Source organism: Vanacampus margaritifer, chromosome 1 (assembly GCF_051991255.1).
Source record: "Vanacampus margaritifer isolate UIUO_Vmar chromosome 1, RoL_Vmar_1.0, whole genome shotgun sequence".
NCBI classification, from domain to species: Eukaryota; Metazoa; Chordata; class Actinopteri; order Syngnathiformes; family Syngnathidae; genus Vanacampus; species Vanacampus margaritifer.
The window spans coordinates 55,283,912-55,298,689 of NC_135432.1; the positions used below are offsets into that span (position 1 = coordinate 55,283,912).

General features: G+C 39.9%; 2 protein-coding genes across 2 annotated transcripts; both read right to left on the reverse strand.

Moving 5' to 3' along the window:
- Positions 1-3,145: 3,145 nt before the first annotated feature.
- Positions 3,146-5,831, reverse strand: siva1 (SIVA1, apoptosis-inducing factor). Its single transcript, XM_077578013.1, has 4 exons — positions 5,613-5,831; positions 5,110-5,295; positions 3,996-4,143; positions 3,146-3,357 (listed from the first exon to the last, which is right to left on the reverse strand). Exons 1-4 carry the CDS (start codon positions 5,731-5,733, stop codon positions 3,309-3,311), a joined length of 504 nt encoding a protein of 167 aa, XP_077434139.1. The 5' UTR covers positions 5,734-5,831; the 3' UTR covers positions 3,146-3,308.
- Positions 5,832-7,494: 1,663 nt separating this feature from the next.
- adss1 (adenylosuccinate synthase 1) lies at positions 7,495-14,757 on the reverse strand. Its single transcript, XM_077555372.1, has 13 exons — positions 14,437-14,757; positions 12,498-12,600; positions 12,180-12,242; positions 12,004-12,054; positions 11,870-11,936; positions 10,928-11,035; positions 10,768-10,849; positions 10,571-10,697; positions 10,331-10,485; positions 8,163-8,287; positions 7,967-8,064; positions 7,734-7,883; positions 7,495-7,649 (listed from the first exon to the last, which is right to left on the reverse strand). Exons 1-13 carry the CDS (start codon positions 14,623-14,625, stop codon positions 7,597-7,599), a joined length of 1,371 nt encoding a protein of 456 aa, XP_077411498.1. The 5' UTR covers positions 14,626-14,757; the 3' UTR covers positions 7,495-7,596.
- Between the last annotated feature and the right edge of the window lie 21 nt (positions 14,758-14,778).

The following is a 14,778-nucleotide window of genomic DNA, read 5'->3' on the forward strand; positions in this document are numbered from 1 at the left end:
TTTTGACCCACAATAGCATTGCTATTAGGGGTGTGCCAAAAAATTGATTCAGAATCGTTTTTAAATGTCCCCACATCGATTTTATTTAAATTATTTTATACTGTCTTGCCTTTGTCTGTGTGTGCCTTTATTTGGAGCGCTGTTCATGTTGTACCCGATGTGGCCACTGAGGGGCAGTGTGGTTCCACGCGGTCTAATACACTGTTAAGTTGTAGCCACATTAGAGAATAGAAGGAAAAAGTCACGATCAAGTTATTCCAATAAAAGTTAGTTTCTTTTCAGCGTGGAGCAGTTCTTTTGAGTGATAAAAGAGCCGCGAGTAGCGCGCTAATTAGCATTAGCGAGCCAGACTGGAGTAGATCATTACAATTCCTTGCACATCTATAGATTGAAGCAAAAATCATTTTGAATAAAAACAATTTTTTTAATCGAAAATCGATTCGGAATCGAATCGCAGACCCAAAAATCGGAATGAAATCAAATCGTGAGACATTCAAAGATTCCCACCCCTAATTGCTATCAATACTTGTTTTGACAATCGAATAGTATCTATTTTAAATTTTCCTCATTAAGTTGATCCATGTTTGAATTAACAAACCTTATGTACTCATCATGTAATGTATTGGAACATGTGACTGATAAATACACAATTAGAGTTGTGTTTTTCCTGTAAAGACTAAAGTCATAGTACTGGAGTTAGGGGTGCACATGTAAACCAGCTGTCTATGGGTAAAAAAAAGAACAACAAGAAATTGTGAATAAGAGAAGATGTAAAAAAATAAATAAAAATAAAAATCAGAGCTTTGGGCAATACAATCATGAAATGCCCTGAAGAAAATAACACAACAGGTGTTGATGACAAACATGTTGCGAGCTGTAAAGAAAGACAACCGAACATCAGCGACAACATCCAGCGGGCAGAAGTGAAGGTCCGAAACATGAAGTATAGAAGATGCACTAAAAGGTGCAAACCACTCATTAGCAAGAAGAATAGGAAGGCTTGAAGTTGCCATAAAGTACCGTGATGACCCTAAAAAAAAAATCAAGGACATTGTTTCATGTATTGATGAGATGAAGATTAACGATCACCAAATTCATGGAAAAGCTAAAGCTTCGCACAAAAGACGGATTTCACATGTAACTTCTCCTGTGACGGGATGTCTAATTGTCATTGCCGTAACACATGGCTGCAGCGGCAAAATGAACTCAGGAGTCGATTGCAACATTTTGTCCGTCTGTTTGTATCAGATCCAGATGTAAAACCCTGGAAATAAAAGCTGAACTGTTGCTCTCTATATCGTCTTATATTATTCATCTTTTGATGTCCAGCCTCCAGCATGAATAAAGAAATAGTCCGTCTGCTATATGCTGTCCACCTGTACAAGAACTGCAAGTGCATGAATGTGTTCTTACTTCTCCTTTTTAGGAGCGGAACGCCTCGACAGCACCAAGACAAGCGTGCCCTTGGTCCACTGTACAGCTGTCACTTACACGCGCTGGCCGACTCATATTTATAGCAGAAGCATCATCGGACTTGACGCTGGCCTCAGACCACAGCTGGTCCCCCCCAAACAGAATAGCTGAGAGACAAAGCCACGTGCTCCCGCTGGCTGCCTGCAGTCGGTCTGGCCTGGCGGGTCGGGGGCCTTTATGTGACCGCCGCCCTCCCCACTTTTTTTTTTTTTTTTGCAGTGGAATATATCTACACTGATAATGTGACAGCTGCATTGTCTTGTAAACTCATCACATCGCAACAGAGTTAACAAGAAGCGGGACCATCAGCTTCCAATTGTTAAAGGTCGCAGAAGTCAAATTGTTGCTAGCATACAAACTTTATCTGATATGGACGTGGAAAGGCTTGAATGAATAAATCTTAGGTAAATTTGTATTGTGTAATGCACAAACTGTATGTAGTTTATCCCAACAGCTGCTCCCACCAAAGTATGGCCCGGGGGCCACATCCGGCTTACCCACACGCTCTGTCCGGCCCTCACGGTAACTATGAAGTCAAACTAAAATAAAAAAAGATGCGGTGCTTTTATTTTGGAAGTTGTGAAAAGACTTAACCCCACCCGGCCCGATAAAAAAAAAAAAATCGATTTAATCAATAAAACAGCCACGCCCTAGTTTAAAGAAACACGTAACATTCTTAACAGGCATGCAAGTGTAAAAACAAGAAATTCCCAGCTAAAACAAACAAAGTGCTCACTCACCCTTGAATAGTGGCATAGCCATATACCGTGGAGGAAAGGGCCACTGATGACAAGTCAACTTCATGCAGAGGATTTGAACATTCTTAAGAGAACCTAGAAGTACAACACGCTGTTACTTTGATGACACAGTGGTGAATGTGCAGAAAGAGCATTAATGCTTGTCCCTGGGAAGAGTCTGTCTTTAAGACTAAAGACAGCTGACTCAGGTGAATGTCCTCCTTTTATCATGCTGTTTTTTTTCCCTCTCTCTCGCCATATTATACTGAGCAGCCAAGAAAGAACTCAAACGGACCAACCGACCCGCTGAGCAAGGGATGTGACTCAACAGATCATACGCACATTTGCAATAAGCTCCAGGAAGTGCACTCATCCGAGCTAATATCCATTACACCGGGTCATGTGACCGCTTACTATAAAGCAGTGCGACTTTAGAACAATTACTCAGTGTAGAATGTGTGACCCTGAGAGCAGCCATCTTCAGTGAGGGTCCAGAGTCAAAGAGAAAGCGATGACTGCGCCACAAGGTCATGTCCAGCAGGGATAAGACTTTACAGCCATCCCTACACAAGCACGGTTTTGTCTAACCTCTGGCTCTGTTTTATCAAGAAATATTTGGTAGCACACACAATTCAAGGTCAGAGTAGGCTGAGCGGATTGGAATTCCATTGCTTCCAGAAGGAAAGGCAAAATAATGCTTTTTTTTTTTTAAAAGATAAACCAGAACGTGAGATTTTGTACTGTGCTGCCACCTGCTGGCCATATTACAAAAGTACGTAATCCCTGCTGAAACTGTTGTGGTTTTTTTCTTCTTTACAATGTAAATGACTGTATTGATTAATGGATTATTGATTTATTTTGGGTCATGCTAAAAACAAAAACAATTGAGATTATGATTATTGGTGAAGTCACAAAAAAACTGAACACAGTCAAAATTGTATAAAAATGTTCATGTTTATTTTAATATAGCTATACATACACAAATTCAGATGATGAAAAAAGACAATTATGGTTAAAAAAAAAAATGCAGTCTGAGTATTTCATTAAGTGAGGATACTGCGTATTCAAGCATAAACTCATGTAGGAGTTAGATTTCCATTACGTAGAACAACTGCAGCAGAGTACTTCATCATAACGTCCACTGTAACTGCAGAGGAGAAAAAAAAAACAATTATATATTCAGACACGTATTAATACTTTCAATCAATGCCTAAAATAAAACACACACTTAAACTGTAGTCAAGCAGCCATTGTCTTATCTTTCTTGAATTGAGCTTTATGGAAAACTTCGACGTGCCCGTAAAGGAGGTTCTAAATTTGAGTTGACATTTACGATTGCATACCTATACATCTGGCTCTCAGCTGTGCAAAATGTTTAATGACTTACTGTTAATGTTAAAACTTAAAAATCATAAAGCATGTAGAGCAAACCCTACCTTTGACGCATACCGCTTTTGATGGAGACTTATTTTAAAACTTGCACTTTCCTGCTGGTCGAACTGTAACGTTGAATTTAAACATGAAGCACTGATCCAAGCATGGGCCGGCATCTTCCATTCTTTTTGATTCAATTGCAATTGTCACTGGTAGACTTGTCACTGATACACTTCACTTGTCAAAAGGTAATGTGCAAAAGAGCCAACAAAGACAACTCAAGAGTTAAAGCTTTAAAACTTAAACTGATAAGGTTTCCGCTGACACTCTTTAGCCAACGAGCATCATTTTTACCTTAAGGCCGATTCGTTTAATAGTGGCACTGAGAACGTAAAACAAAACGGGACTCACTCTATGACGGTGCAGACAGAACAGCAGAGGCTTGAGCAGTTTGAACACTGTCGGCTGCAGGACGAGCAGAGAAGTCGCTCGCACTGTGAACAAGATGTCCGGCATGTCACGTTCCTCTGACAAACACAGCAGCCTGTTAGAGGCGGCCCTGGAATCAAAAAAGGTTTTGGGGATTGGTTGTCAGTCAATCGTAGGAAACATATAACGTTGACAAGACAAACATCCATTCACACGGACAGTATGGACAATTTAGAGCAGGGTTCCAAAATCATTTTTATTACTGGCCACATCGTATGTAGGGTTTCCTACAAATGGCTGTCATGAATGTGGAAACCATACAGATGTATCTCATCATATTAAACATACGCAACTACAGAAGACACTACTCATGGGACGCAAATATTTTATTTATAAAACTATTTGATGAATTTATATGATTGGATTTGGTGGGGGGGGAAATGCTTGAAATATCAGTTAAAGAAGTGAAGAAAATTTTGAACAATAAGGTATGTTTGGAAGCTTCGGTTGACGGAATTGCTGGTCGACAAATCTGAAACAGGCAATTTTATGAACTTCAAAATTTGGATATCTCTGGAGACTGGACTGGCTTGATCAAATTTAACTAATGACATATTGTTTCTATTAAGTTGTGGTGCTGCATTTGATGAAACTATTTTATATGTGATTTAATCATGTTAAAAAAAATGTCCATGTACATTATAATGGGGAGAGATTTGTCTAAAAATTATTCACACAAATATATCTGTCATTTACACATTTTCAGACACACAAATATACAAAGTGGATATTTTACCGTCACCTCGCCACCTAGCGCTATTTTGCCGTGAATCGTGCGAGAACTACCAATACAAATCCAGCCAATGTGTACTTGCTTGTGGCATAATGGTTGCAGCGTCATGAGTTCCGAATTTAATTAATTTTTTTTTTTTTTACAACAGCCTGCCAGGGTTCACCAATTCCGGTCCTCGAGTTCTGGAGTCCTGCAGGTTTAAGATGTTTGCGCCCACTAACACACCTGATTCATATAATCAGCTCAACAGCATCCCTCCATTCATCATCGGAACCGCCTATCCTCACTACACTAATAACTCACCTTGTCTTCCCGTTGCTTTCGTCAGTCTTCCGTCAGTTCCAATCAAAGTCTGTCCCCTTAACAGAATATGGCTGCTGAAAGCAGTCTCTTGCCCAATTGGCTTATGATCGCTGGTCTTCTCTTCGCCGGACCATACTTTACCCACCCCAGTCTTGGCGCCATTAAAAAGTAAGTTCTTGGTCTTTTCTGTGAAAAAAAGGGCGGGGGAAATGAGGAGAAAGCACATCTGCAACACCGGGTAAGCTAAAACGACGTGTTGGCTTGTTTTCTCACCGCTAGGGGGGGGGGGGGGGACTGACTTCACTACTTACTACAATTACACAATCCGTTGGATTTAGGACAAACGATAGCAGAACTATGCACGTTAAACGGGCACCCGTTTTGTTCCTACGTATGTAAATGCAACTGACACAGTCATGTGTCATTAAGTTGTCGAATATTTTAAGTTAGCAACTTAGCACAACAACGAGGCTAACTTTAGCTAATGTCGAAGATGCACTTACCGTATATTTCCTCCCTGTATTTGTTCCCCAACACGCTGGAATTACTCAGCTCATGCTGCCTGACGTGTATTTTGTACTGGGACGAGAACGTTTCTGTAAAAGGATATGCTCGCTTCGGCATATTAGCAGCAGTAAAGCCCAAAAGTGCCGCACTAATGTTGTTGGCCCAGTAAGTTGCGGGAAAAAATATTTGCGTAGAGGAAGACTGCTAAATGGACGCAGGATTTATTGTCACGTGGATATTTAAAGACCAATTGGAGAACGTTTGATTGTCACGTGATTGTAGATTTGCTGGCGTGTGCCGCATTCAGGGTCTATGAAAGTGCTGTCATTTATGGTTTTACCACAAAAAATCTATTGTGTTGCTGTTAGATTAACTTTTCTTGAATGAATGGAATTGAAATAAGATGATATTCTAATCAAAATAATTGGCTAAATAATTAAGTTTTGGTTACGTATATATATATATATATATATATATATATATATATATATATATATATATATATATTTTTTTTTTAAATAAATACATGGCCCGTTAATTTCAAATTCACATTTTTACAGTAAAAAAATACATTTTACGTAAGGGTTGTGTTATGCTTTATTTGAGATTTCCCAACTATCAGATGGGTGTAGGACAACATAAGTATAGTACACAACACAACTACAACCGAGGATAATTTAAAGGTAAGTAGAAGTACAGTAGCGTACCTGTCAGCAGACTGCGCATTTTTTCTTCTTAAGACTAAAAGGACTTCAGTGGCTGAAGTTCTTTCAGTGTGGAAGAGAGACAGGGACTGAGAATATGAAGATTATTACTACATGACACATGTCAGACTTTAAACAAACGTCCAGGTATGTTTCCATTAATATTATATTAAGGCATGGTAAAGAATACAACAAAAACGTTTATTTGGCATAAAACATGTTATATAATAGCACACATTTTTTAAAATAGCATAATATTTTATGAGCCTCGAAGTATTTGGTATCGGTACTGGCTCAAGTTACAGTATTTACTTGGTATCGAATAATAACAAAAATCTCCAGTAGCCTATTGTACAGCTTTACTTTTCATTTTGTCATTTGTGATCAAGTAAATTTAATGTGTAAAGGTGCACATACAGCCAGAATAGTTTTATGCAACTTTCAATATTAGTGGCAATTTCTCAATGACCAGTTTTCTGCACCATTCGCCTTTTAGAGCTTTTTACTGTTAATTGGAGAGACTACACAAAATCCTATCTGGCCATTTAGTTAGGTCGTTACTCCTACTGCCTCTTGGCTGTTTGTAAGGACATTCATCTAACGTTAGACCAATGAAGTCAAATTTTTGTTCATGTCACACTTTTGCCTCTGCAGGCAGATTCTTATAGTAGTCAAAAGACACTTCATCACATTTTGAAGAAAAAAAAATACTCACAAACCAAATGACAAATTACTTTTCAATGAGCAGAGAGCTGTTGTCACTGACCTGACCGCCATTTTGATGTAATTGTGACGACGTAAGCCCAGAATTTGTCAATGTCAATTAGCCAATAAAACATTTTTGTATATCCATTGTCCAAGTCTTTTCTATTTCTTAAACTCGTCCACTAAGGTTGAAAAAAGCAACAAGTCAATTTCTAACGAAGTCAAAGAAAACATAGATGCATATATCTGTTTTGAATGCAGGGAGTAAAAGTAAAAAGTTGTCCCAAAAAGTGCAGACACCTGAACAATCTATTTAAGTACTGTAAGGAAGTTATTTGCACATCTTTACAATAACAAAGTCATTTTTTTTTAACTTTAGTTATTTTTGACCACTGAATTTGTGGATTAGATGTCATATATAATCTCTACCACAAAAGAAAAGCAAACAAAGAGCAAAGCAAGGTTTTTCTTAAGTTTTATTTATTAATAACTGGTGATGAAGAGATCACTTTTAGAGATAAAAATGTTGCATGATCTGTGCAACTGTGAATGAAGAGCATGGGTTTCCCCTCTAAAACATCTGGATCATGCACTCCCTGGACTTTCCAACACCGACCCATTTGACTGTAGGGAGACAAGTGTCACACGTTAAACTCATTGGCATCAGTGTACAGCAAGGCAAAACATAGATTTGAAGTTCAAACCTACTGGGAACTCCAATGTGGTTCTCAATGAAGCGGATGTAGTTTTGTGCCTTGACTGGGAGGTCACCCCACTTACGGGCTGCAGATGTGTCGCTCTTCCACCCAGGGAAGGTCTCATACTCAACCTCCACTTTATGCAAAACATCCATGTTTGCTAGGATTCAAATAAACACAGTATGAATGAAATGCTAACAAAAATGTCACCTGGCCCGTCATCACCTCATCTGAAAAAATTACCTGGAAAATGTGGAATTCTTTTCCCATTGAGTTTGTAAGCGATTCCTACTTTAATTTCCTCCAACACATCCAGAATGTCAAGTTTTGTCAAGGCGATGCTGCGGGAAGGATGACAGAGTTGAAGGAGAAAAAAAGTAAAATCATTATCATTATGGTTGTGCAGAAAAAAATCAACAAGTCCACTCCACACACTCACGAAGTAAAGCCATTGATCATGTGCGCGTATCTGACGATGACAAGATCCAACCAGCCGCAACGTCGCTTCCTCCCTGTGGTCACACCCACCTCGTGACCCCTTGTCTGCAGCAGTTCTCCGACTGCCTACAAACAAATTTCAAAGCACATTAACACCTTATTTATTGTGTTTTACTCAACAATAAAGGTGAAGTCAACCCACAAATGTTTCTTACAATAATATGCTCTATCCGCCCCCACTAGTCTAAACACTGTATTCTGATTAGTATTAGCTTTGTGGAATATGAGTTAAGCAGCAAAATACACTTGATTTTATACATCTCAGGCCGCCACACTGGAAGATTTCTGACTCCAGCCCTGCATATTGTTAAATCAATACCTCTCTATGACAATGTTAGGAAAAACAGAGCGTAATTATCTTTGTAAATAAAGATTTAATAGAGCCCTTGTATCTTATTGAGAAGGTGTCCTAATATGGCTGGTGAAAGTATTTACACAGACAAGAAATTAGCCTACAATGAAAACTCTCATAGGATTAAGTTAAACGTTAATCTGTTCCTTCAGTACGTAGTAATACGAGTCTGCTGGTCACACTAAATGTATTCTGAACGTGGCGTGACCTCTTGCCCTAAATTTATCTCTGTGACCTGCATGAGGGCTGAAGTGTCAGTCAGTCAGTTAACGCCTCACACTCCCTCTGGGTCAGCTGCCCGAGTCCGACGATCAGATTCAAAATCAGGCTCAACTCATTAACTGCTATTGACGCCTATAAACGTCAAAAATTCATTTGAACTATTTCTATTAGTTTAACACCCCCCCCCCCCCACTTTTGTTAACAAGAGTATGAAAACCTAGACATTTTTTTAATAATCTTTTTTTTTTTTTAAAGAAAAGATTATTAAAAATTAGTGGCGTCAGGCGATTAATTTTTTTTAATTGTAATTAATCGCATGACTTCAATAGTTAACTCACGATTAATCACAAATTTTATATCTGTTCCAAATGTACAATATTTTTTTCTAGGTTTTCATACTCTTGTTAACAAAAGTGGACAAAATGTTCAACTAATAGAAATAGTCAAAATTAATTTTGACGTCTATAGCCGTCAATGGCAGTGAATGAGTTAAAGTGAGCATGTGTGTGTCATTTGATTCTATACAATAAGGCGGGGTCCACACATACCGATTTTGTAACATCCATGTTGTTGAGCATAATACCACTTGAAATCTTTGAACAACCTGAATTTGGTACGAGCAAAGCGTGCTTTTGTTGCCGCTGAGTTCCAGTGCAGCCCTCTGGATAGGCTTCCCTTGGCTTTGCCCGAACGCCTGCTCTAGGAGTTGGTGTTTTTATCAGTGGTAGTAGTAGTAGTAAACAAAAAGCTCGAGTCACAGGTTGTTTATCTAATTGCCATTGTAAATATTGAACATGTTTAGCATTTATGATATGTCGACCCTGACTGTTTTTCAAGCAGATCAGTGGGCAAAAATCACTCTCAACACTTCCAAAACCACGGGACAATCACACAGTAAATTCTATAGAGTAAATTTGACTCTATTTAGAGTGGGACCAAATAGACTCAGTTTTAGAGTAGGCTAATAGTTACTCTTAGAATAGAGTAAAATACAGAATTGGGAGGGGGGGAAAAAGTCATTCAAGGGTTGAGAAACAAACTCACGACTCTCAGCTTGGGAGACTGCCACACTACCATCTGAGCTATGCCCCTCCTACTCTTTGCTTATCTCCGAGACCAAAAACGCTGTTTTTTGGAGGGTTTTTTTTGGGGGGGGGCTTGGAGTTAGGAAGATTCCAGCTGACACGAGCAATATACTAACATTATATTACTATGTGACTCGGTGAGTAGATCGTCTGCTTCCCAAGCTGAAGGTCGTGAGATAGTTCCTCAACCCTTGAGTGACTTTTTTCCCCAAAATCTTTATTTTACTCTCTTCCAAGTGTAAATATTACTCTAAAACTAAGTCTATTTGGTCCCAATCTAAATAGAGTCGAATTTACCATACTCTACAAAATTTACTGTGTAAGATAATCTTTCACAGACATCCGAGAGTCATGCCTTTCCTGATTTTGATCACTTAAATGCTCTAATTTGGGCCAATTGTTGGTGTATGTGTACTGTACTTAAGACAGTAAGTTGCATCAACATCTTACATTGAGTTGCTCAGTGGGGAAGGCTCCAATTCCCACACGAGTTGTGTAGGCCTTTGCTACACCAAACACATCACCAATATTCAGCGGGGGGATCCCAAGCCCGGTGCATGCCCCGCCCACTGTGCAGTTTGATGATGTCACAAAGGGATATGTACCTAAAGAGAACATTTATCATCATAATATTAAAAACAGGAAAAAAAATGAATTACTTCCATTTAAGTAATTGTTTAAAAATCCTACCAAAGTCAATATCAAGGAGAGCAGCATTTGCCCCTTCAACCAGTATTTTCTTTGAAGATCCATGAAGGGCTTCATACATGTAATAGACTCCATCTCTGACCATGGGCCGCAATCTTTCACCATACTCCTGAAGAACAAAACACAGCTTTCAAGTTGGAAGCAGCTCCCAAGACACCAATTGTTGTTCTGGTCTCTACCCTAAGTTTTTTCAGTTGGTCTTCAACGTCCACTGTCAAGGTTGGATACATGGATTGATACTGGCGGACAAGGTTCTTGAATCTGAAGGGGATTCATTGAAGCCATAGTTGGCATTAAGGACATGATAGTAACAGAATGAAGTTGACATTATCTTCGTACTTGCTCGAGAAGTCCTTAAAGTCACCCAGAAGGTCACATACACGAAGACCCGTACGAGACGCTTTGCTGGAGTACGCCGGTCCAATGCCCTTCTTGGTTGTTCCGATACTAATATGGAAACACAGATAATTGAAATACAGATATACTCATATTAACTCATTCGCTGCCATTGACGGCTATAGATGTCAAAAATTCATTTGAATTATTTCTATTTAACATTTTTCCCACTTTTGTTAACAAAAGTATGAAAACGTAGATTTTTTTTAATTGTACATTTAGAACAAATATAAAATTTGCCAAAAACGTTAAATAACGTTTAGTAAAATCCTATGGAGGAATGCCAAAGACGTTAAAAGACGTTTGTTTCAAAACAGAGGTGAAACTAACCATTTTCTATTGTTGATTACTGAAAAACGGAATAAGGTAGAAACAAACTTTTTTTTTCTGATGAAAGATGAGAGTCCAATCTTTCATTTGGTAGTATGTGTGTTTTCATAGTCCAAACACATAATTTTCTGTGGACCTTGAAAGATCAGTCAAAAGATCAGTCAAAATGCTTAAATCGGCTGGCACCCACGGCATCCCTTTTCTGAAAACGTCTGGCAGTCAAAGAGATTTCTCTTTGAAGTGATGCGATTAATTACAAATAAAAACATTTAATCGCACGATTAAAAAAAAGATTATAAAAAATTAGGGTCGTCAGGCGATTCAATTTTCTTATCGCATGACTTCACTAGTTAACTCACGATTAATCACAAATGTTATATCTGTTCTAAATGTAGAATAAAAAAATCGTTTTCATACTCTTGTTAACAAAAGTAGAAAAAAATGTTCAACTAATAGAAATTGTTCAAATGAATTTTTGACGTCTATAGCCGTCACTGGCAGTGAATGAGTTTTAAGAATGGTTGTGTTACTTCCGGATGGAGTGTTGAAGCTTACTTCTTTCCCTCTTGCGCCTGTCTTTCAGTTTCCTGTAATCCATCGACAACCTGGTGGAAATCAAACACTGAGGAGGGAAGACTAGTTCACAAAAAGTGCATCAAAAATACAAACAAACGCAACGCCATACGCACCAAGGTGAGCCCTATCCGAGACGATTAGTCTCTTCTCCCAGCCTTTCAACCCTGATGAGAGAGGATTATAAAAATGTGCTGCGCACTCATTCACGGACCACTTGTTGTTGTAGATCAACACAAGAACCCCATTCAAAATTCTGCCTTTCCAAAGATAACAATGCCCAAAAATGTACCTTTCTTGTCATTTTTGTCCCCCTCTTCAAACAGGCCAGGTAAATGTATGACCACGCCATTACCTACAAAATCAGAGAAAAGCTATGAGAGTTAGTAACACTAGACCAGGGGTGGGCACACTCGGTCCTCGAGGGCCGGAGTCCTGCAGGTTTTGGATGTTTTCCTTCTCCAACAGAGCTGATCAGCAAGTTCCGCATAAGCTTGGTAACGATCCTGGGGGAAACCTCCAAACCCTGCAGGTCCCTTGAGGACCGAGTTTGCCCACCACTGCACTAGACACATTCGCAACAATGTTGTAATCCAATTGCTGTTTTTACCAATGAGTGAGATGCTTTTGGAATTAATGATTCCACTGGGGAGGAGGTGGAAGTCGTACTCTTTGCCGTCCACGACCACCGTGTGTCCTGCATTGTTGCCCCCCTGAGAATCAAAAGCAGTAAATGGAATAAATCAGTGTTGATGTCCTAGTCACTACCACGCATCGCTGTAACTCTTCTGGTGACCACCCTAACAAACAAATGTGTGATATACATAAAGTATAGGTTGAACTTTGTGGCCACTTGTTGTTAGCATTCAGCTTTGGCTCTAAACTGAAAGAGACTTTCACCTTTAAACATCACAATGACTTCAAGCATACATCCAGAACCCAGACCTTCGACCCATCAGAAAAGATATGGGGCGACCTAAACGGGGCTGCACACAAGATATACGCACTCACAATCTGACAGACAGGTGCACATTTATGCAACCAATTTATTAAGTTATACATTTTGCTATGGGCAGAATGATGAGGTCCTGGACTTCCTGTGTTGCTTTCGCATATTCTCGCCATGCTCGTGAGGATTTTCTCAAGGTCCTGCAGGTTCCTTCTACATTCCAAAAACATGTTAGGGTCCCCAAAATTCTAAAAATGTATGAATGGCTGCTTTTCCCCATGTGCCCTGCGATTGTCTGGTGACCAGTCCAGGGCTCAGCCCGCTTCTCAAAAACATGACATTTTCAAATCCAGTGAGGTTATGCATCATGGTTATTTAAAAAACCCAAAAAAAACAATCGTGAATTCATTAAAGAGACACGCATACTACGGTGCCTCAGATAAACCACACTTCCACCAATTACTACCAAATATTTGGAGTGAGCGAGCGAGCAGCCTGACGAGCTAATGGGAGCAGCTAACAAAAGCTGCTAGCAAGAACTGGAGCCGCTAGTGGGAGATGCTAGCAAGAGCAAAGCAGCGGGAGCCAGAAACACATTACTCAGCAACGACTACCTGCAGGCTGTGGAAGCGACAGTCGACCAATTGGGTCCGACACTAGAGCTACAATGTAAGCCTCCTGTAAGGCTGCGCAAACTATGCAATATAACTAGTGATTACTAGACCTACGATTACTGTATTAAAAAAAAAAAATGTAATCGAACATATTTAAATTAAGTTTAATTATTGCTAGATGGCGCCAAATAATACACAATGTCCCTTTAAACAAATGTGGATTTATTAAAAAAGTTAGTAACCCCTAGGCGTTATTGTGACCATTTTTTGGCTTTTTGTTGGTTCTGACCAAGCCATTTCAAAATAAAATACTGCCCAGGGGTTTTAAAAAAAATGTATACATGATCACTGTATACACTATAAACAACATTAAGACTGTTGATGACAATCCATGGTCTTTTCCACTTCACATAAAGCCTGCCCAGCCTATTTTAACACCCTTGGCTCCGAAGCTGGTGTAGGGTCCATGTCTGCTCCCCCTCGCGCTCAGACTTGGCCTTCTCACATATCAAGTCACTCTGAGAATGTGCTCTCCAGTCCACTGGGTGGCTGTTGTAGGGGAAGGATCTTGCCTGCTCTGTCATTGGAGAAAGTGCAACGTGCACCGAATGTTGGCAGCTTGTCCAGAAGTGGACTGACCTCTGATTTCAGTGTTATATCTCACACGCGAGTCACCTGAAGCAGACTAGTCTGAATGTTTTTATTATGATAGTAAATCAATGCACGTACAAACACATTGCGTTTGAATTGAACCTATTTGGTGTGTTAACCCCTAGGCGTTATTGTGACCATTTTTTTGGCTTTTTGTTGGTTCTGACCAAGCCATTTCAAAATAAAATACTGCCCACGGGTTAAACTGAATAATCAAACACATTGCGTTTAAATTGAATCTATTTGACATGTTGTAATCAAAACTTGCCCTCAAAACGCATAGCGGGAGGAAATCGATCCATTATAATACTCTAATCAAACGTAGTACTGATTACCTGACATCTGCAGACAACGTCCGCTTCAGTGGCCAGCAGGTCGACCACTTTTCCTTTGCCCTCGTCGCCCCACTGCGCACCCAACACCACCGTCACTTTGTTCCCAACGTCGTTGCGGGGCCGCTTGAGTCCCGCGGCGGCCGGCTGGTTCGTGTTTTTGTGCTCTTTGGCCGACCAACTGAGCGACATGGCGGCGGAGAGTTCGGGCTGGCCGTCTCAAGAAGACTAGCTGTCTCCAAGAGCGCGCATTGCCATATCTGTAAGGCTGATGATGTCACGGCCAGACGCACCCGGCGTGCGCGTAATGGTTTGTCTACAAAGCTCACGCGCCTTTACGCGCTC

What these genes read in the sequence shown, in the direction of transcription:
- siva1 (XM_077578013.1), bottom strand. Translation starts at nt 5,733, where the DNA reads ATGCCGAAGCGAGCATATCCTTTTACAGAAACGTTCTCGTCCCAGTAC. An exon ending in GAAAGCAACGGGAAGACAAG is followed by an intron (nt 4,144 to 5,109) that starts GTGAGTTATTAG and finishes TTTTGATTCCAG; the next exon opens with GGCCGCCTCTAACAGGCTGC. An exon ending in TCTGTCTGCACCGTCATAGA is followed by an intron (nt 3,358 to 3,995) that starts GTGAGTCCCGTT and finishes TCTCCTCTGCAG; the next exon opens with TTACAGTGGACGTTATGATG.
- adss1 (XM_077555372.1), bottom strand. Translation starts at nt 14,625, where the DNA reads ATGTCGCTCAGTTGGTCGGCCAAAGAGCACAAAAACACGAACCAGCCG. An exon ending in GGACAAAAATGACAAGAAAG is followed by an intron (nt 12,055 to 12,179) that starts GTACATTTTTGG and finishes CTCTCTCATCAG; the next exon opens with GGTTGAAAGGCTGGGAGAAG. An exon ending in GAACCACATTGGAGTTCCCA is followed by an intron (nt 7,650 to 7,733) that starts GTAGGTTTGAAC and finishes GTCTCCCTACAG; the next exon opens with TCAAATGGGTCGGTGTTGGA.